Raw genomic sequence first — 21220 nt, forward strand, 5'->3', positions numbered from 1 at the left:
CAACCACTTTGTGAATTTGCAATAAAATATTGAGTATTGAGTCATAAGACCGCCACAAAACCATGGATTATAATGAATGAGGATGACGAACCTTTCCAAACGTCCCAGCACCGATAGTAGAATCTTAGCCAAGTGAAGAAGTTTTCCGGGACGTGTAAGGGAGTCATAAGACCGCCAAAAAACCATGGAGTATAATGAATGAGGATGACGAACCTTTCCAAACGTCCCAGCGCCGATAGTAGAATCTTAGCCAAGTGAAGAAGTTTGCCGGGTCATGTAAGGGTGTCTCCTTGGAATTGTTAATAATAATATTGCAGTGCCCAACAGGGTTCACAAAGACCTAGCTTATAAGTTTACCACCTATACAACCACTTTGTGAATTTGCAATTAAATATTGAGTATTGAGTCATAAGACCGCCACAAAACCATGGATTATAATGAATGAGGATGACGAACCTTTCCAAACGTCCCAGCGCCGATAGTAGAATCGTAGCCAAGTGAAGAAGTTTTCCGGGTCGTGTAAGGGAGTCATAATATCGCCACAAAATCATGGATTATAATCAGGGCCCGTACTTTTCATGCCGTTGACGCAAAAATGACGTAAGTCAGTTAGACGTTTCTGTACTGATTGTCAAGTATATGTAAAACTTACCTAAAGAGGTTGATAAATGATTAATTATTACGAAAATATTAATTGAAATCATATTCTATGTAGCGTGACGTCATTTTTCTGTCAACGGCATGAAAAGTACGGGCCCTGATTATAATGAATGAGGATGACGAACCTTTCCAAACGTCCCAGCGCCGATAGTAGAATCGTAGTCAAGTGAAGAAATTTCCGGGTCGTGTAAGGGAGTCCTAAGATCGCCACAAAATTATGGATTATAATGAATGAGGATGACGAACCTTCCCAAACGTCCCAGCGCCGATAGTAGAATCGTAGTCAAGTGAAGAAATTTCCGGGTCGTGTAAGGGAGTCCTAAGATCGCCACAAAATTATGGATTATAATGAATGAGGATGACGAACCTTCCCAAACGTCCCAGCGCCGATCTTTAGTCCCCGCTGCCACTTGAATGTGACTTGTCGTACTCGCGGCTCGTAGTCGGGCGTCACGGCGGGCTCGGCCACGCGCCCCACAGCTTTCATCGAACGCAGGGCCGCGTCGCGGGACATATCTAGTTTCTTTATCGCTTCCATGACGCTTCTCGTGCGTGCTGAGAGAAGAAAAAACATTTTTTTTAAAGCATTTGTTTCGGACATCACAGGAGCAAATACCTAGGGACTCCGTGGACATTAAAGGAGGCAGTTAGCAACCTCAAAACATTGCTAGGCTTCGTGGAGGAGCTGGGGTGGTTAGAGTAGCGCTACCTCGTTTCACGCAAAATACGCACAATGATTGTCGATTTGCAGTAAATGTCCAGAAGCACTAACTAACTAACTTTGGGCAAGATGCTGAGTTGCCTAAGTAAGGTACGACGTAATACTTAAAAAAATTCGCCTTATTACAAAGAAGAATGGATAGATATGAATATGAATAAGTTGCAAAAGTGTAAATATATATTTGACGTCAACTGTACGCGGGCAAGGAAGAGTTAAGCACCTAATAAAACATACCTTGTGGTTCAGGTACGTTAAAGTTCGGCGCCGCTTCGGGCTCCCCCGGCGGCGTAGAAGGCGTCGGGCTCTCCTTGGAGGCACCCGTCTGGCTTGGTAAGGGACTCTATAAGACATATCTTCATTATAAGTTGTTGGCCAACATTTAATTTTTGGTACAAGCTTTTATCGCTGACTGTACTTTTTTTTCACAGGCAACAAATACTCATCAAGTCGATTCTAATAACCCCAAACACAATGAGGCAGTTGCTATGGCCGATGGCAGAGAGCGGCGCGGCGTACATTTAGTAACAAAATGTTCATCAGACTTGCTCAAAAAAGATCTTATACACATTTGCATATTTAACCTTTTGATCGCCAAAGACGTCATATGCCGCGCGCGGCTACAGCCCAATATCAACCTTCATGCGTACCGACAAGGTTCACGATTACGCGCCGCGTGCGATAGGCGTGGCGTTCAAAGGATTAATAAACTCATGTAAAAAACGGATTAGTGATCCCTGGTGTATACATGTATACACTGGAACGATATCCGTAGTATATCGCGGCGCAGTACTCACGTGCAGGCGGTGGCGGGGCCGCGGCGCCGGCTCGGCGTCCGCGCCGCGCGTCGTGCCGCGCGACCCGATCACGTGTGAAATGCAACCGTCCATGAGATGTTTCAGCTCCTAAAATATCGATTAAATGTATTAGGAATATGAAATTATTTCACAGCCTTTAATGCGGGAATTGCAATCCGGTCCGGCGGATCCGGTAATCCAGCCGGATCCGGCACTTTTCAGGGGTCAAAAATCACCGGATCTTTATCATGATTGAAAATCAATACGGTTTGCAATCCCTAGTTTAATGCCTTGCTCATACTTGGCCAACGTACGCCGTAGACTTCCTTTAACACATTCACTGACAGACAAAAAACGGCGCACTACCCCAGAAACCGGTGGTCTATAGCTGCGTACAAAACAACCCGCCCAGGGGGTTGTTCGGCATCTGAACAAAGTTCACGAGCGCCCACCAGGTGGGTTCCCGGCAGTGAATGTGTTAAATGAAATTGTTTGAGTTTTAAACACTTTTCCGAATGAAGGTTGTGGGAGCAGGGACCGGAAAACCCGTTCATTTGCCTTACCCGTTCGAATGGGTAACCCCTTTATATGATACAACACACACACAGCTTTACAAGAACCCGGGTTTTTGAACGGGTTAGGGTAAGCGGGTCCGGTCCCTGCGTGGGAGGCGATGGCTGAGATACGCGTCATACTCGTGAACGGGTGCTGTTTGTGGAGACCGGTCTGTTTAAGCTTACACGGGCTACATGTTATGTTATAAGTATGTAACTTTACTTTTGAGTGGCATTAACGTAAGACACTTCATTCGGTTCCTGTCTGTTTGTCTGATTTAATTTCATGTCTTTTAATTATTATTTATGAATTCAAGTCTTGGAGATCCTTTACATCTCTAAGGATATTTTAATGATCGCTTTTTTTAAATTATATTTTATCTCTGATACTTAGATACTTTTACATGTCTAAAGAATTTTAGTATGTCTTGTTTGTATTTTTTTAAGAAAACCTCACGTATATTTTTCTATGGTGAAGAAACTAAGAAAAAATATCTACCACATACTTTTTCTCGGTTTTATTAAACATAAATCTTCACTTGGCACTTCAAAATAGCAAGTCTAAACAAGATTTACTCTATACAATACTATTTATCTTAAAATAAATAAGAATGAAAAAAAAAAAACGACGAATGTTTGATATGTCACCGTATTTAAGAATTAATTTGCTTAAAATTTAGTTTTAGAATTACCACCCTCGTATCCAAAATTTCACTAACCCCCCTCGTTGCACAATGTACTATTGTTTTAATGTCAATAAATGATTGTAGTTTTCAATCGTACCTCGAACTCTTCATCGCTGAGATGCCTCGTGTTGTACGGGTCGCACGCCAGCATCAGGAACTCCAGCCCTTGACTCGCCCATCTAAAAAAAGGTTTTACTACACAACTGCAATAGTTATTTGTGCAACAAGAGAGGAAAGTTGGTTTTTCTGGCTAGTGTTGATGACTCAAAAACACGGGATGTAAAATAACTTTGCTCTCGTGTGACACATACAACTTTTCACCTCAGTAGTGAGAACATATTAAAGGTTAAAAAAATTCAACATCAAGTAAACTTAAACACATTTATTTACATTCATGAAAGGCATCATCATTATGACGAAAGCTTCTAGAAATATTCCTGTATTCATGACCTTCACTAAATTAAAAAGCTAGTTTGTCTCACTCCCTGGAGTGATGAAAGTCGAACTTTCCTCACTCCCTGGAGTGACTAAAGTAGGCTTGTTTGAGCTGCTGAGGTGAAAACATATGTTCAGTCACGGACTGTAATTGATGGGCCATTTAGGGTTAAGCGAATTCGTCAATACTAACGACGGACGCTCAATGAGGGTGCGGAGTGTTAGGGTCGGCAACGTGCATGTAGCTCCTCTAGAGTTGCAGACGTCCATAGGCTACGGAAACTGCTTACCATCAGGCGGGCCGTATGCTTGTATGCCACCGACGTAGTATTAAAAAAACTAACGGTATGAAATGTCGAATGTAAAGTAAACCCTAAATGGCTCATCAATTAACGTCCGTGACTGTACCTATTCTAGAAGAATCTGAAGAATTTTCATAAGCTACGAAGCAGGAGGTCCCGGGTTCGAATCCTGGTAAGGGCATTTATTTGTGTGTTTATGACAATTATTTGTATCTAAGTTATGGACGTATTTTTTTATGTATTCATATATAATCATATATTATATATATTGTTGTCTAGTACCCACACAAGCCATATTGATGTTACTGTGGGACTAGATCGATTTGTATGAATTGTCCTTACAATATCTATTTATTTTAAGCTATCAGTATAACCAGTTTGGCAAAAATGATGTATGTTGAATAATATAAAAGAGAATTTGAAATAGATGTGGATTGTCAAAGAAAATTTTGTAACCACAGTAAATTTACTGCCATCTTTATAAATGATAAAAATTTTAGAAAGCCATTTGACTTTGATCCTTATTCTTTCACTGATATGTGTTAAATATCAAAAAGTGGCGCCATCTTATCGGGCATCGGCTGAAGGTTGCGGCGCCATCGCTCGAAACGATGTCGCCATATCTTTGGCCTTTGATCTATTAGATGGCGCCACTCTTTGATACTTAACAAATTTATAACATATCAGTGAAAGAATAAGGATCACAGTCAAATGGCGTTCTAAGTTTGATGACGATCGGTTTGGCCTAGTGGGTAGTGACCCTGCCTACGAAGCTGATGGTCCCGGGTTCAAATCCTGGTAAGGGCATTTATTCGTGTGATGAGCATGGATATTTGTTCCTGAGTCATGGGTGTTTTCTATGTATATATGTATTTAAGTATTTATAATTATAATATATTATATATATCGTTGTGTAGGTACCTACAACACAAGCCTTATTGAGCTTACTGTGGGACTTAGTCAATTTGTGTAATAACGTCCTAATCATTCGTCAAAAAAGTATTAATCATGTGTCGAAAGATGGCAGTAAATTTACTGTGGCTACAAAGTTATCTTTGACGATCCACTTCCATTTCAAATTCTCTTTGATAATACTGAGTTTTTTTGTAAGTAAATAAAGTTTTAAACCTTACCTAGGCCTCCGGCCTCGACCCCGCTCACATCGCTCCAGCACGAAGCGCATCCAGCAGCGCGCGAAGCACACTATAGCGCGAGCGACCGCCGCGCTCCAGGCCTCCTCGTCGGTGTCTGGCTCCTGCTCGGGCCGCGGTTGTGGCGGGGGAGGGGGGGAGCCTAGGAGCTCTTCTATTGAGACTTGGGTCTGCGAAAAATAATAAAAAATAACGCTTTTGAATTAAGTAAAGTGGGTACCTTACTTAATTCAGTCCTACCTGGCATCCTAATTAATCCTTGTTCTTAGTGCAGACAGACTCTTACTAAACGTGGTTACATTTGAACATTGAAGATTCTGAATAACCTAACGGCATTATAATTATTAGATTGTGACAAAGTCAGAAAGGGTCGAAGGAAACAAAGATAAGGGTTATGATTTTCGCAGTCTTTGTTTGTATGTATATTGGTATAATTGTGTCGTGTGTTCGAAGCATCCATATTACTGAATAAATTTTAACCGATGGCTTTTTTTAGTAGACCACACTTTTAATTAACTGACTTACAGAAAAGACGGAAGATTCATAGTGAAGGATCCACAGGACTTGGACCCTCAAAATGTCGGACTCGGGTAGGAGCCAGCGCGGTGCTAGCCGTCGGCGTGCGAGGCCGAAATCGTACAGACTGCGTAGAACTTGTGGCCTTGTAGGTCGGAAGGCATAGCAAAGGTACCTTGATCTCAGGATAGTCAATCTCAGCAAAAGTCCCGTCTGGTTTGTCCTCAATGACGGACTCGGAGCGTAGTAGCCAGCGTGATGCGCGAGGCCGACGGCATGTGGGACCGAACCGCTCGTTCACGAAACGGTGTAGCTCTTTATAGGTCTACTGTATGAAGGTATAGCAAAGATATCGCTAATGGACCTGGGAGTTAGTAAAGGTACCTTGATCTCAGGATAGTCAATCTCAGCGAAGGTCCCGTCTGGTTCGTCCTCAGTGACGGACTCGGAGCGTAGTAGCCAGCGTGATGCGCGAGGCCGACGGCATGTGGGGCCGAACCGCTCGTTCACGAAGCGGTGTAGCTCTTTATAGGTCTACTGTATGAAGGTATAGCAAAATATCGCTAATGAAGTAAAGTTAGTACAGACACCTTGATTTCAGGATAGTCAATCTCAGCGAAGGTCCCTTCTGGTTCGTCCTCAGTGACGGACTCGGAGCGTAGTAGCCAACGTGGTGCGCGAGGCCGACGGCATGTGGGGCCGAACCGCTCGTTCACGAAACGGTGGAGCTCTTTGTGGATCTGGGGAAAATATATTCAATTAGACCGTAATTTAGTGACAAATATTGTTAAATCTTATGAAGCTGTACAACATACATTCCTGTTTTATTTTGTGAAAATCCGGGTTACTTTTTGTTTCTAAAAAAAATTTTGTGGTTTTATTTATGTCATAATGTTATTATAATAAAAACATTGTTGGAAAACTATCTGATGTTACGACCTTCACAGTAGCAACCTACAAACAGCTGTGACGGTAAAGTCCAGAGCACATCGGCTGCTTATGCGTAAATGTGCATTTGCGCTAAAATGTTGGAACCGTGCATGCACACGTCACACAAAGGATCTGTATCAATACAACGCGTACGTGCACGTCTTACACGGCGTGTTCTACACGCATCCGTTGTGCACACTGCACAGGCCTTAAAGGGTAACAAGAGTGCATAAAGACCTTTAGTGTCGCATAAAAATCGCCTCCGCTTCTAAATACACTGTCAGCCTAGCTGAGATACACCATACAAGAACAGAACATAAATACAACGCACACTTTCAAAACACGAAAGTCACACCACAAACACTAATTTAGTTACAAAACACAAGTTTGGTGCTGTGAAAATAGTAAGTAAGTAAATATTCTTTACAGTACATATGGGGCTACTTTATAGCACTAGTGCGAAAAGTAGCATATTACGTTACTGTGTCGAACATTTAAAGGGCCATATGTACTGTAAAACGTTGTACGATACATGTGCGAATAGGTAATTCGCAACTCGTTTCGAATTTCCTATTTTTCGCACTTGTATCGTAATGTACTATTATTGCACCAACAATTATACATTTTACATACATGTAAAACTACAAATGAATTTATCTATAAAATACTAAAGAGATCTTATCTTAAAAATCCAGAACAATTTACCCTCGCATTGACAGGCTTATACACCAAAATCTAAACTCTGACATTTATATTGACCGGTATTGCAGTACTGGATCGCGCAAAGAGGAAGAAAGCAAGTAGGAAAGCGGACCCTGCCCAAGGCCGGGATAATGCTAGGTAGAAGAACATTACAGTTCTAGGAGGGAATGACATAGCAGAAAGACAAAACCCCAATATTCTAGCACCCTTTCCCTTCTGATTGACAGACTCATGAACAATCATGGACGACACAAACGAAGCGATACCTAACCAATTAAAATGTTTTAGCTGAAAATTAAGACACAACAAAAAGAAAACTTTACTTGTGCACACCGGGTATGTGTGCGTAGACGTGCATGTGCGCGTTGTAATATACGGATCCTTATGAGAGACGACACACCGCACGCGTGATGTGTGCGTGCACGGCTCCAACATTTTAGCCCACACGCACGTGCTTGTCTACACACGCAGCCGGTGTGCTCTGGTCTTTAAGATTAAATTAAGTTCGACACTCAAAATCAAGTATCTCTATACCATATTAATAAACTCATTGTTTATGCCAAAAACATTTTGATGCTTAAAGTTAAATTACCAGGAGATAATGATATAGCAGGAGGAACAAGACACCATCTGAAAACATCCCTTTTACCATTGGATTGACAAGCTCACAACCAACGTCGTCATGGCGTAATAAAAACAATCTAAGAAGTCTCTTAATATAGCAACAATACAAGGAGAGAATGATTTTTTTTTATACTACGTCGGTGGCAAACAAGCATACGGCCCGCCTGATGGTAAGCATTCTCCGTAGCCTACGTACGCCTGCAACTCCTGAGGAGTTACATGCGCATTGCCGACCCTAACCCCCCGCCCCTCGTTGAGCTCTGGCAACCTTACTCGCCGGCAGGAACACAACACTATGAGTAGGGTCTAGTGTTATTTGGCTACGGTTATCTGTAAGGTGGAGGTACTTCCCCAGTTGGGCTCTGGGCTGTGCCCTACCACACAAAGCAAGATGACATTCACAATGCCCATACCTCTCTTAACACACATGACATATAGTTCGTTTGTTTAGTATTAGAAAGGGTAAATAATCTTGACGTGTATTTTAATTGAAAAAACGCTTTTTAAAAATCAGTAACTATTACTTATTAAAGCAAAATAATGTAAAATATCGCACATGATTTATAATTGTTATATATTTACCGTGACTTATTTTTCAAGTGTTTTTCTATAAAAAATACACGTCAAAATCGCTTACCTTCTTTATAACGCTAATAATTCTTTATAACGCCAAGAGAATATCGGACCATGCTCAGAGTAGGGTTCCGTAGTTACTTTTCCGTCATAATAAGCTAAACTGGAGCTTAAAGTATAGGAGATTATTAACCAAGGGATGAACTGTAGATATTACGTCTTTTTACTATGAAGGGGAAACTTTTTGCGATAACTCAAAAACAGCTAAACTGATCATGTCCGCTATAGTTTTCATTTAATTTTTATAAACGATTATTTTCATATTTTTTTGACCTATGGTTCAAAAGTTAGAGGGGGGAGACACTTTTTTTTCTTTCGGAGCGATTATCTCCGAATATATTCTTTTTATCAAAAAATGTTTGCAGAAGACCCCTATTAGTTTTGAAAGACCTTTCAAACGATATCCCACACTGTAGGGTTGAAGCAAAAAAAAAAGCCCTTTACGTGTAGGGGAGGTACCCTAAAAAAAATAGTTTTTATTCTACGAATTTGTCGTCTTTACTGATTTATATATCCATGCCCAATTTCAGCTTTCTAGCACTAACGACCACGGAGCAAAGCCTCGGACAGACAGACAGACAGACGGACATGGCGAAACTATAAGGGTTCCTAGTTGACAACGGAACGCTAAAAAACGGACTATAGCGAAGGTATAGCATTAAATCAGAAAAGAAACCAAGCGAAGCTTCCAGAAAGAAAGCTTCCCTTTCCCATCGGTTTAATGAATTCACGTTCTCCAATCGTACAAACGATTTAAAAAGTCTCTCACCGTACCAGGAGAGAATGACATAGCGGGAGTTAAAACACTAAAGACACACAAACACCAAGCGAAGCACTCCAAAACCACAGAACTGTCCAGAAAATTCCCATTACCATCGGATTGACGGACTCGTGCACCAGCATGGTCTCCGGGCGCCGCGGCCGCACGAGTGTCGTTCTCGGCGGCTGCAGAGACGATGGACGCTGGCGGCGCGGCGGGGGCTTGTTGCCGTGAACGAATTTGTAGCATTCGCGGTGGAGCTGTGGAGGTTATATGCGCATGCGTGTTAGGCGTGCGATGCGTGCGAGGCATCCGAGTAAGTCTTATGAAAAACTGCAGCTGGAAAATGTTGTGTTAACTTTAGCAAGTCTTTCTCCGGGACGAAACCGTCCTCGAAACCTCGAAAAAATGTGAAATTTTAAATCAGAGTTGTGAAGTCAAACGGGTTATATAAAATAGGAAACCGTTTTATATTGGATAGGTCCCCACGCAGACCCAAAGCGAGTTAGGAACTTCACATATATCTTCGAATTTCTTCGTAAATATAACTTTATTTGTTAGTAATGTTAGTATTAACATTCGGGCATAATATGTATTATTAAAACATGCAATTTGTACAAACAAAATTATTTTTCGAATTAACTTACGAGGATGCACTTTATTTAAAGTGACACGCCACTAAAGTGCAAAGTGTGTAAGTGACAAAACGAGAATCTGAAGACATACAGCAAACAATTATATGTATACTTGAACCTTGAATACTCGCTGGCTCACTCCAAAATCTCCTTTCATTCAGTACAATGGGAACTTTTTCCAGCTATACTGAATGAGTTCAGTTCAGTATTCTTTACATCTCTATGTCAACTGATGATATTCTAAAGGTTACCTCTAACCCTTAACTACAATAGACCGCGGGCCAGGCCAAGAGCATACTTCGTCAGTCATCGCCTCCCAGCTGATACTTTTTTTTTTAAACCGTCAGCCGGTTGTATCGCGGTGGAAAGACCGTCAGCTGTAAAATGAACATGTACAAAATACGCACCTCACCACTTTATGTCCACTTTATATGTGTAATGTGTAAATTGCGTAATCCGTTTATGGCGTTTCAGGCGTTTCACCTGATGAAATGCTACATGCAAAGTTTCATGATTTATTATTCATCATCATCATTTAAGAGCATGGCTCTTGTCGGTGGAGTAGACGCCAGTTTTCGCGGTCCTCGGCCAAGTTCTTTAGGTCCCTGTAAGACACGACATTTACTTTTCCTTTTAGTTGCTGCGTGTAACTTGCTCGTGGTTTTCCTCTTCCTCATCTACCTTCGATCTTGCCTTCCAAAATGCTAATGATTTGTTATTGCTATCATAAAAAGATAAAGCACTTATTTTTTAGATGTTCATGCGATCAGATGACGTTCTTAACCCCGCTGACGATTTTTTTAATTAACAATAGCATCTGAACTATCATCTAACAAAGTATCAAACGGGAGGCGATGACAATTTTTCTTTACGTATTTCGGTGGCTGCCATTCCTCAACCCATCAACGGAGCGGCAGCTGACATACATGAGGATTCATCATACATAGCCATGAATCACTATACGAGTTTTCACGCGGGAGGCGATTGGTCATGGAAATCTCTTCCTGGCTCGCGGTAAAACTCCATCTATGACTTCTAAAGATATTCTTCGGGCGGGGTTTTAGCAGGGTCGCTCGAGAATCTCCTCTCTTTCGATCCTGTACTGTGCAAGAGAAAGCCTTACCTCAAAGTCTGTATATCTGCAGCAGGTCCCTGCTATGACACCATCTACGACTTCACGAAAACATTCTCCGGGAGGATTCTTCCTTACTCCTTCTAATTAGTACTGTGCAAGGGAGCAAGGTTCTTACCTTAAAGCGAAGTCTATATATCTGAAGCAGTAGATCCCTGACTCTAGGCTACGACACCATCTGCGACTTCATGAAGATATTCTCCGGGAGAATTCTTCCTTACTCTTTCTAATCAGTATTGTGCAAGGGAGCAAGGTTCTTACCTCAAAGCCAAGTCTGTATATCTGGAGCAGCAGATCCCTGACTCTAGCTACGACACCATCTGTGACTTCGTGAAGATATTCTTCGGGAGGACTCTTGCTGGCGTGCTCGAGGATCTCCATGGTGTGTCGGACGATGCACTCACGTAATTGGAATAGACTTTCCTGTGGACAAAAAAAATATATAAATAACCTTTTGACCACCAAAGACGTCATATGACGCGCCCGCGTACAGCCCAATATCAACCTTCATGCGTACCGGCAAGGTTCAAGATTACGCGTGGCGTTCAAAGGGTTAATTATTTTATTTTATTCGGAAAACCAACAGTTTAAGTAAACTAAAACTAGATTAACATAAATATGTATCAGAGAAGCCAATTACAGTTTTCCACAGACAGGATACAAAGGTAGGCATATTACAGGTTAGCACAAAATTAAAGATATTACAAACGCCAAAACATGCTATGAGAAAAGAAAGAAGTAATTTGTTTCTTATTTATATTAAAAATTAAATTAAACCTATGCTAATCATCTGCAGGCAGGGGAGCAAATAAACTAGATGCCATGAGGTTTTTAATTATTGCAGGTTTCATTAGATGTAAATCCGGTTGATCGTTGCTATGGCACAATTCATTCATTGATTTCGGAGCTCGGACCAAAGTATGAATTTTGACGGTAGTTGGTTTTGGTCGGTGGAAGTGGCAAGTGTCAAATGTGATTTAAAAGTCTATTTTTGACCGAGCGAAAGGGAAGGTCTCCGTTTAAGCTTAGGCGGCTTAATTTAATAATAATTATAAAGGGTTCGCGAAATCTACAGCTCATAGAACCACTAATATTCAATAGGAGCAAATAATATTACTGTTGCAGAATTCGAGGCCATTATTTTCAAATAAACTATTAACATTCTTCTTCCTCACGTTGTCCCGGCATTTTGCCACGGCTCATGGGAGCCTGGGGTCCGTTTGACAACTAATCCCCAGAATTGGCGTAGGCGCTAGTTTTTACGAAAGCGACTGCCATCTGACCTTCCAACCCAGAGGATAAACTAGGCATTATTGGGATTAGTTTGGTTTCATCACGATGTTTTCCTTCAACGAAAAGCGACGGGTAAACATCAAATGATATTCTTTACGTAAGTTCCTAAAAACTCATATTTTATCTATACACGTATGATAAACTTTCTATGATATATTCACTAACCCAAATTACAGCCAACATTGGGGCATCGTTGCTCTCTTGGCAGAACTCGCGAATATGTGGTGGCGTCACCGAAATATTTTTATCGCTCATTTTACACGAAACTTTTGCTATAGTTACTTTAAAAACAACAAAACATATTCATTTTATACTTAAAACTAATTAAAAGATAAACTGTACGTCAAATGGCGGCGAATGAAAACTTTTTTCACGCATGTCACACATTCGTAGTTTTTTTTTTTTAATTCAGAGACAAACTAGCGTCGCGGGCCTATTTCCGTATCATTCAATACAAACTAACATGCGAGATATGTCAAAATTGTATGCAATTGACATTTTATTTCGAACAAAAAGGCATCTCGACTGATATTAGAATAGAGCTCAAATCAAATCGCTTTTTTTTTCAGATATGTTCCAAATTTGAATATCATAACCAAATCGATTTTGATGTAATTATGAAGCATTATTGCAAACATTATCACAGATAAAAAAATTGTTGTAACAAAACAGTTTCTCGTAATGTTGGCCATTATTTACGGATTTCGAAGGCATCATAGATGGTTTATGATATGTGTGTAGATAAAAATATATATAAGCCATATTTTGACATTATGCTTTTTTTTCTTATTTGTGTTCTATATTATTATTATTTATTATAGGTCTTAGTTTTCCTGTGTTCTTTCATTATTATTTCAGGGTTATCTTATCAATAGGGTAATAGGGTAACCCTATAGTAATAATAAAAGAACATAAAAAATTTAAAAATGCGTAATGAAGTGCATCGTAGCGCATAAATAATAAAAATTTGCCGGCCGCGTATCCGTATCTGACCTCGCTACGCTCGGTTGTCTATATCTACTTGGAGTGCGACCTTTCGTTTCCTGGCCTCTATAGTAATCTTACAAAATGACTGTTTTTCATCTCTTCTGTAAGTGTATAGCTCGTGTCATCCACGATTACGCTCAGATTTATCAAATCTAATCTTTAACGACATAACAATACGACTTAAGGCACGCGTGTTCGTGAATGACACGATCTATAATGAACGAGTAACGTACGTAGATCCGTCGCCTGGCCCGCCGGGCGCCGAGGCCGGCGCGCGCGTGGCGCGAGGCGAGCGCGCGCGCGAAGGCGGCGGCCTGCAGCGCCGCCTCGCTCGATCTATAATGAACGAGTAACGTACGTAGATCCGTCGCCTGGCCCGCCGGGCGCCGAGGCCGGCGCGCGCGTGGCGCGAGGCGAGCGCGCGCGCGAAGGCGGCGGCCTGCAGCGCCGCCTCGCTCGATCTATAATGAACGAGTAACGTACGTAGATCCGTCGCCTGGCCCGCCGGGCGCCGAGGCCGGCGCGCGCGTGGCGCGAGGCGAGCGCGCGCGCGAAGGCGGCGGCCTGCAGCGCCGCCTCGCTCGATCTATAATGAACGAGTAACGTACGTAGATCCGTCGCCTGGCCCGCCGGGCGCCGAGGCCGGCGCGCGCGTGGCGCGAGGCGAGCGCGCGCGCGAAGGCGGCGGCCTGCAGCGCCGCCTCGCTCGATCTATAATGAACGAGTAACGTACGTAGATCCGTCGCCTGGCCCGCCGGGCGCCGAGGCCGGCGCGCGCGTGGCGCGAGGCGAGCGCGCGCGCGAAGGCGGCGGCCTGCAGCGCCGCCTCGCTCGATCTATAATGAACGAGTAACGTACGTAGATCCGTCGCCTGGCCCGCCGGGCGCCGAGGCCGGCGCGCGCGTGGCGCGAGGCGAGCGCGCGCGCGAAGGCGGCGGCCTGCAGCGCCGCCTCGCTCGATCTATAATGAACGAGTAACGTACGTAGATCCGTCGCCTGGCCCGCCGGGCGCCGAGGCCGGCGCGCGCGTGGCGCGAGGCGAGCGCGCGCGCGAAGGCGGCGGCCTGCAGCGCCGCCTCGCTCGATCTATAATGAACGAGTAACGTACGTAGATCCGTCGCCTGGCCCGCCGGGCGCCGAGGCCGGCGCGCGCGTGGCGCGAGGCGAGCGCGCGCGCGAAGGCGGCGGCCTGCAGCGCCGCCTCGCGCTCGCTCGCGAACACGCTCTGCGCCTCGCGGCACAGCGTGTAGAACACGTATCTGTCAACAACCGCCATCTTTATTAAACGTGTTCAGGTTCATCTTCCACTCTCGCTGCGATAATGAGCAAGGCGGCTGTGCGTGCCCGGGATCGCGGATATTATGGGTTTGAATTTTAGTTTTATGTGAGTTATAATAATCAATGAGTTCCCTCAAGCATAATGTATGTATGTATGTATATACTTTATTGTACATAGAAATAAAAACACGAAAAACACAGTTGCAGAGTAAATTAAATACAACAAAGGCGAATTTATCCCTGTATGGGATCTCTTCCAGTTAACCTTTGAGGAAATGAGTAAAACAGAAGTAACGGTGAATGAATGGCAAACAAACAAAAGTGTACAATCACTGACATTAATGAAATGCACGTTTTGAATATACATTGATACAAATATACATAGATAGAACCATAAAATAACCATAATATTTTTTTTAAAACAATTTTCATGTTTTCAGTTTTTGTTTAAAATTATTGGTGTGTGGATTTTACATTTTTAGAAAATGACTCCATGTTTTTTTCTATCTGATTGCCAGGTAATTAAATTTTTGGCAACCGTATTGTGATCTATAAAAGCGGTACGACTTATGTGATCAGGTAAAAACTATATAAATTTATTTCCTACCAAAATCAGTCGAACTTAAAAATAAAATCTTACCTGTCCGGCTCCGGCTTATTTACTTGGTCGATTGCTGCTATCTTAGCCTCGAATTGTTTCATTACTCTATTCAGCTGGTTACACGCGATGTCACTGCAATACATATAATATAATTTATATTAATACATATTTATGAACTGACTTCAATAGAGATGTTAACTGTATTTAAAATACATTCACACTATGCACATCGCTACACCCAAGCTACACCTGAATAAACGATACAAGTGCGAAAATCGGAAATTCGTAACGAGTGGCCATAAATTAAAACACGACCAAAAGGAGTGTTTTAAATCGACACGAGTTGCGAATTACTTATTCGCGAACGTATCGTTCGACGTTTTACAGTACATCTGACCCTTTTCATTTTAGACATAGTTATATAATGTTGTTATTTACGCACTAGTGCGGAAAAGTAGCACCAAATGTACTGAAAAAATATTAATAAGCAACTGTTCTTTTTTTGACACAATTTCTATGTATGAAAACAATTTTCTAAATTCTCGTAGGGTTAGTCAAACTTTGATAGTGAAGAAAGAACAAAAACTATTTCAAAAAAAAGCAAAACAGTGACCTAGTTTACGAAAAATAGAATAATTTACAAATACTTAACAAAGTGAAAGGAAACCAAAGACATATGCCTAGATAGATTACTTACATGAAGGCAACAGGCGCGAGGTCTTTGACCCATGAGCCGCGCTCGGCCACTCGAGCCACGAAGCTCCATTCAGCCTATAGGCACGAGCGGGGTATGTGCTCGACTTCCGACATGGCAGTAAAGTAGGATAGATATATGATATAATACTCACGTGAAGGCAACAGGCGCGAGGTCTTTGACCCACGAGCCGCGCTCGGCCACTCGAGCCACGAAGCTCCATTCGGCCGCTAGGCACGAGCGGGGTATGTGCTCGACTTCCGACATGACAGTTGAGTAGAATAGATATATGATATAATACTCACGTGAAAGCGACAGGCGCGAGGTCTTTGACCCACGAGCCGCGCTCGGCCACTCGAGCCACGAAGCTCCATTCGGCCTCTAGACTCGAGCGGGGCATGTGCTCGACTTCTGACATGGCAGTTAAGTAGGATAGGTATTGCTGTGGACAAATAATAATAATTTAAATATATGACAAGTCAAGACACGTCATCATATAATTTGGCCATTAGGCAGAGAGATGTTGTTTCTTCACAACCAGACTGACAACCAAACTTGCCTTCCTACTTTAAGGCGACGAGATAGCATTTGACGTATCGCCTGATGGTAAGCAATTATGGGTACCTGTAACACCAAAGGGGTTTCAAGTGAGTCGCAGTTGGGATACGGTTTTTCCTTGAAAGTTTGAGGGTCATAAGCTGACCTGACTCTGTAGGCGACAAGATAGGCAAATAGGAGAAGTCTAGGACCAAAAGTAGATTGTGTCACAAGGGAGCAAAGTCACGTAGTTACGGCGAGGACGTATATTGTTAAGCAGATTCAAGTGTTAATGCCCAAGGTGGAATAGTACATTACAATACAAGTGCGAAAAATAGGAAATTCGAAACGAGTGGCGATAAATTAAAACACGACCGAAGGGAGTGTTTTAAATCGACACGAGTTGCGAATTACCTATTCGCACATGTATCGTACAACGTTTTACAGTACATATGGCCCTTTAAATGTTCGACACAGTAACGTAATATGCTACTTCTCGCACTAGTGCTATAAAATAGCCCCATATGTACTGTAAATAATTTTACTACCGTGTGACACATACTGCTTTTCCCATCAGCTTTCACACCATCATGTTTCAAAACATTACTTAATCTAAAAAAATTTTTTAGCAAAAAATAAAAAAAGTGTCCTACAACAGAAAGGTACCACTTTGATCCCTCCTAGCAGGGAAGAAAAAACCCCTTTCCGAATAGGTGATATGAAAAGGTTTCTTATTAATGTCTAACCTTGAAAACGTCTTCCACACTGGCGTCGAAGGTCTTAATGATGAGTAACAAGTCCTGCCTGGCGGCGTGGCCGGCGCGGCAGCCGCGCAGCGCTACTTCGATGTTGCCGACGAACGCTTGACGCATTGTCGTCGCGATGTCCAGGCCCTCTTTTAGTTCGTGGATTAGCTGAAACAAAATAAAAGTTTTTCAATCCACAAAATATGAAAAAAAAAGACAAATTAGAACTGTCGTTATTTTTTTAATCTAAGGCGTCAGTGGAAATGTTAGTTTAGAAGCGCAGTTGTTTATCTATATACATTAAAGTTTGGTCAAATTTTATTTAAAAAAAAAATACTTCTGCAAGAACCCTTTTCAGCAAAATTTACGTCAAAAGTGTACATTCATCAAAAGGGTTTATTCGTTGCACGTGTCATGGCAGTGTTCATAAATTAATACATAAGAGTATCCGTAGGATAAAACGCGAGTTTTATCAGCATTTATAGCGGCAGAAGTGCTTCCGGTACGAGGGTAACCCTTTCAATGGGATTACCCTCGTACCGGGCATGTCATGACAGCGTAGGTGTGACTATATTAATACATGCAGGCATTAAACTGAGTCACTTGCGCAAAATCCGTACAATAAGACTTGCTTTATTAATAACTTCTCTATTATTAACTTACTTACTTGCTGTGGTATTTTTTATACTAGGTCAGTGGCAAACAAGTACACGGTCCGCCTGACGGTAAGCAGTCTCGGTAGCCTATCCAAATGAGTTACATGCGCGTTGCCGACCTTAACATTCTGCACCCTCGTTGAGCAAAACTATCCAAATAAAAAATATCGTGGTAAATACCCAAAACTAGTCAAATTACACTTAATCTTCGCCAAAAATACGCACCTGCTTTATAGTGAGACAAGAGGGATGTTCCGGGCGGCCTTCGAGCCGCAGCGTGAGGTAGTCATGCACGGCCTCCATGCAAATACTGCTGAGCAGCAGGAAGTGGTTGCGGTACGAGGGTAACCCCATTGAAAGGGTTTCTTCGGACCAGCAGCCGAATCTGGAAGGGTTAGGCTGAATAAAAATACACTAAGGGATGTTTAAGTGAGGGTGAGATGGTAATTATCACATTGGGAAAATAATAGACTAGTTTACTATAGATAAGTTGGTTTACACAAAATTAGTTTCAAGAAAACATTTGTTTTTTTTTTTCTGTTTGGGCTTTTATAATATTAAATCAGCAAGAACTCACATAAAGGAAGGATCCATTACAACTTATTGCGTTATGGAACGATATACCTTCTTTACTTACTTCAAAACGAAATATTTTGAAATAAATGGTATGAATGCTTCTTGAAAATTAGATTTGAATCTTTAGATAATAGTCTATTATATTTGATATTGATAATGGACTAATACTCTGGAGTAGATAAAGAAAAAGAAAACAATGCAGGCCCGGGGTTCAAGAACAACCTCAAACACACATCTTTTATTTAAATCAAACCAGAGAGGTAAAGCCCAAAAAAAGTCTTTTCAATACTAGCTGATTTGACCCGTCAGTAATCGTTATTTACGATACAAGTGCAGAAAATAGCAAATTCGCAACGAGTGGTGATAAATTAAAACACGACCGAAGGGAGTGTTTTTAAATCGACAGTAGTTGCAAATTACCTATTCGCACGTGTATCGTACAACGTTTTACAGTACATATGGCTCTTTAAAGTTTCGACATATGCACAGAAAGCACCATGTGTACTGTAAAATATCTTATTGGATTATCGTGCACATTGGCGGATCTACCATCTGGTGACCTAAATCGGGAACTTAAACATGACATTGAGACTTCACGTCAAAGCAGGTGCTGTCTCCTACAGTGAACGCACGCTCCCTTGCGCGAGCGGCCTAAGTCGGAAACTGAAACTTGACATTTGGGTCAAAATTATTTTCATTGTCTTATTTTTGTCATGTTAAGTCTTTTTTATTTCCATGGTTAAAGATAAAAAATACAAGCATGACAGAGAGGTTAGAAACAACTAAAACAATAAAACGAAAAGGATTCTGACCCATTTACACTTCGGGCCAATAATCATGGGCTCCTGTGCTGCCCCGCTGTATTAGATATGGCGAGGTTGAACTGCAATCCGGAGTCAAACACGCAAAAAGCAGGCCTGGGGATAAAAACACGTAGCTATCTTTTAGTTACATAGAAAGCGGGGTACCTCCTCAACTCGTGCTCGTCTTCACCTTCCCTAGCCCTTTGAGTCTTGTCATTTTTCTCGTCGGACGCGTCCGTCGGATCCTCTTCTCTACTCGATCCGTCCAACGTACTCTGAAACAATGAGAATACCGGTTAAAAATAAAATTTTAAAAGGAATGCATATGATGTGTTTCTTTTCATTTCTAGATAAGGATGTAGATACTTTAGTATTCCTTTTTCCCAACTGAACAGCTTTGCTGGCCTGTCACTCTGACCTCCATCGATGAACAGCTGCCAGGCGCCCAAATCACATATAAGGATAGCATGCTCACTAGAAAGGTTTGGTTGTTTATATCGTTAACTATTTTCCACGGCTAGCATACATATAACAGTTTTTAGGGTTCCGTACCCAAAGGGTCAAACGGGACCCTATTACTGAGACTTCGCTGTCCGTCCGTCTGTCACCAGGCTGTATCTCATGAACCGTGATAGCTAGACAGTTGAAATTTTCACTTAGTTTTAGTTTTTAGTATTGTGGGAGGGGGGGGGGGACGGACGGTTTAAGTTAGAATATCATATTTAATAAGTTCTTCACGGATAGTTCTGAGTGAAATCGAAATAAACCAGTGGTATTAACCCGTTTTAAACCGTACCAAGATTTATGCTCTCATAAAATGGTACCGATCGATTCCTCACAAATAAAAAAAATTTGTACAGCAACCATATATAAAAACGCAATATTTCATCGACAAAATCGCAATTTCCTTGTTTTCCATACTTCAAGACGGCTTCTCGGCAATAGTGACGTTTGGCGATAAGAGCACTATTGTCAAACTTTGACTATCATTTCTGACTTTAGAATACCTAAAGTCGTCGTTACTAGTCGTGCCCACAACGCCAAGGACAACTATAGGCGTTATGGCGGACGCTGTCAAAGTAACCTTCACATTTTCAAGTAAGGTTTACATAAGCTTGCTAGCGCACCCTTGCCGTGTCAGTGACGTTTTTGTTCATAACTTAAAGCGTTCAAAGGGTTAATGCAATGGGCCCTAGAAATTTGATCCTCAAAAATATCCTGCTCGTCTGATACCAGTAACAAAAACTTGTCATCTAGCCTATTGTACTCTGTATTCAAAAAGGGACCAATGAGCGGATGTCAAGCTCTAAACATAGCTATGGAACATACCTCAGGCTGCAAAAATGTGAGGTATACTTTGTTGAGCAACTTCGTACGCAGTTTGTGAATGAACATCATCGACCGACGCACGCCCTGTATCTTCAGGATCTCGTAGTGATACTCTCTGGAGACAAACAAGTTTAATAAGTTCGGTGACGTGGACGTGTTCGATCTTGAATAATAAATTAACTTTAGAACAAAAGTTTGTATAAAACCGTAACTAGGGGTGGGTGGTCAAACCCGATAACTCGTGCAAAGGGTTTTTGAAATTGGAACTATATGTGGCATACATGGAGTTCTAATTTGAATGAAAAATTTTTTTGATTTAACGGGTTTGACCTATCAGCCCTCGAAATAGTCTCTTACCCTAAATTAATATACGGTGTTCGATCCGTAGGGTGTAAAAGTGTTTAAACTATAAATTATGTATAATACCAACAAAGGTATCTGACCTGTAACTATGTTCGTATACTGTAACTATGTTGTTAATAAAA

At 41.8% G+C, this 21220-nt stretch overlaps 1 protein-coding gene across 1 annotated transcript in view; it reads right to left on the reverse strand.

Moving 5' to 3' along the window:
* The window catches only part of LOC133516217 (mitogen-activated protein kinase kinase kinase 4), a 62856-nt gene that overhangs the window by 14438 nt on the left and 27198 nt on the right, over window positions 1-21220 (reverse strand). Inside the window, exons 12-30 of the mRNA XM_061849028.1 lie at window positions 20736-20850; window positions 19572-19681; window positions 18253-18412; window positions 17372-17539; window positions 16394-16530; window positions 15434-15526; window positions 14488-14774; window positions 14271-14454; window positions 14124-14226; window positions 13749-13976; window positions 11497-11658; window positions 9582-9728; window positions 6404-6559; window positions 6204-6353; window positions 5286-5473; window positions 3513-3594; window positions 2176-2283; window positions 1616-1721; window positions 1028-1215 (exon numbers count right to left, since the gene is read on the reverse strand). Coding sequence (XP_061705012.1) covers window positions 1028-1215; window positions 1616-1721; window positions 2176-2283; window positions 3513-3594; window positions 5286-5473; window positions 6204-6353; window positions 6404-6559; window positions 9582-9728; window positions 11497-11658; window positions 13749-13976; window positions 14124-14226; window positions 14271-14454; window positions 14488-14774; window positions 15434-15526; window positions 16394-16530; window positions 17372-17539; window positions 18253-18412; window positions 19572-19681; window positions 20736-20850 — 2872 coding nt within the window. The remainder of the gene's footprint in view (window positions 1-1027; window positions 1216-1615; window positions 1722-2175; window positions 2284-3512; window positions 3595-5285; window positions 5474-6203; window positions 6354-6403; window positions 6560-9581; window positions 9729-11496; window positions 11659-13748; window positions 13977-14123; window positions 14227-14270; window positions 14455-14487; window positions 14775-15433; window positions 15527-16393; window positions 16531-17371; window positions 17540-18252; window positions 18413-19571; window positions 19682-20735; window positions 20851-21220) is intronic.

This window comes from Cydia pomonella, chromosome 3, assembly GCF_033807575.1.
Source record: "Cydia pomonella isolate Wapato2018A chromosome 3, ilCydPomo1, whole genome shotgun sequence".
NCBI classification, from domain to species: Eukaryota; Metazoa; Arthropoda; class Insecta; order Lepidoptera; family Tortricidae; genus Cydia; species Cydia pomonella.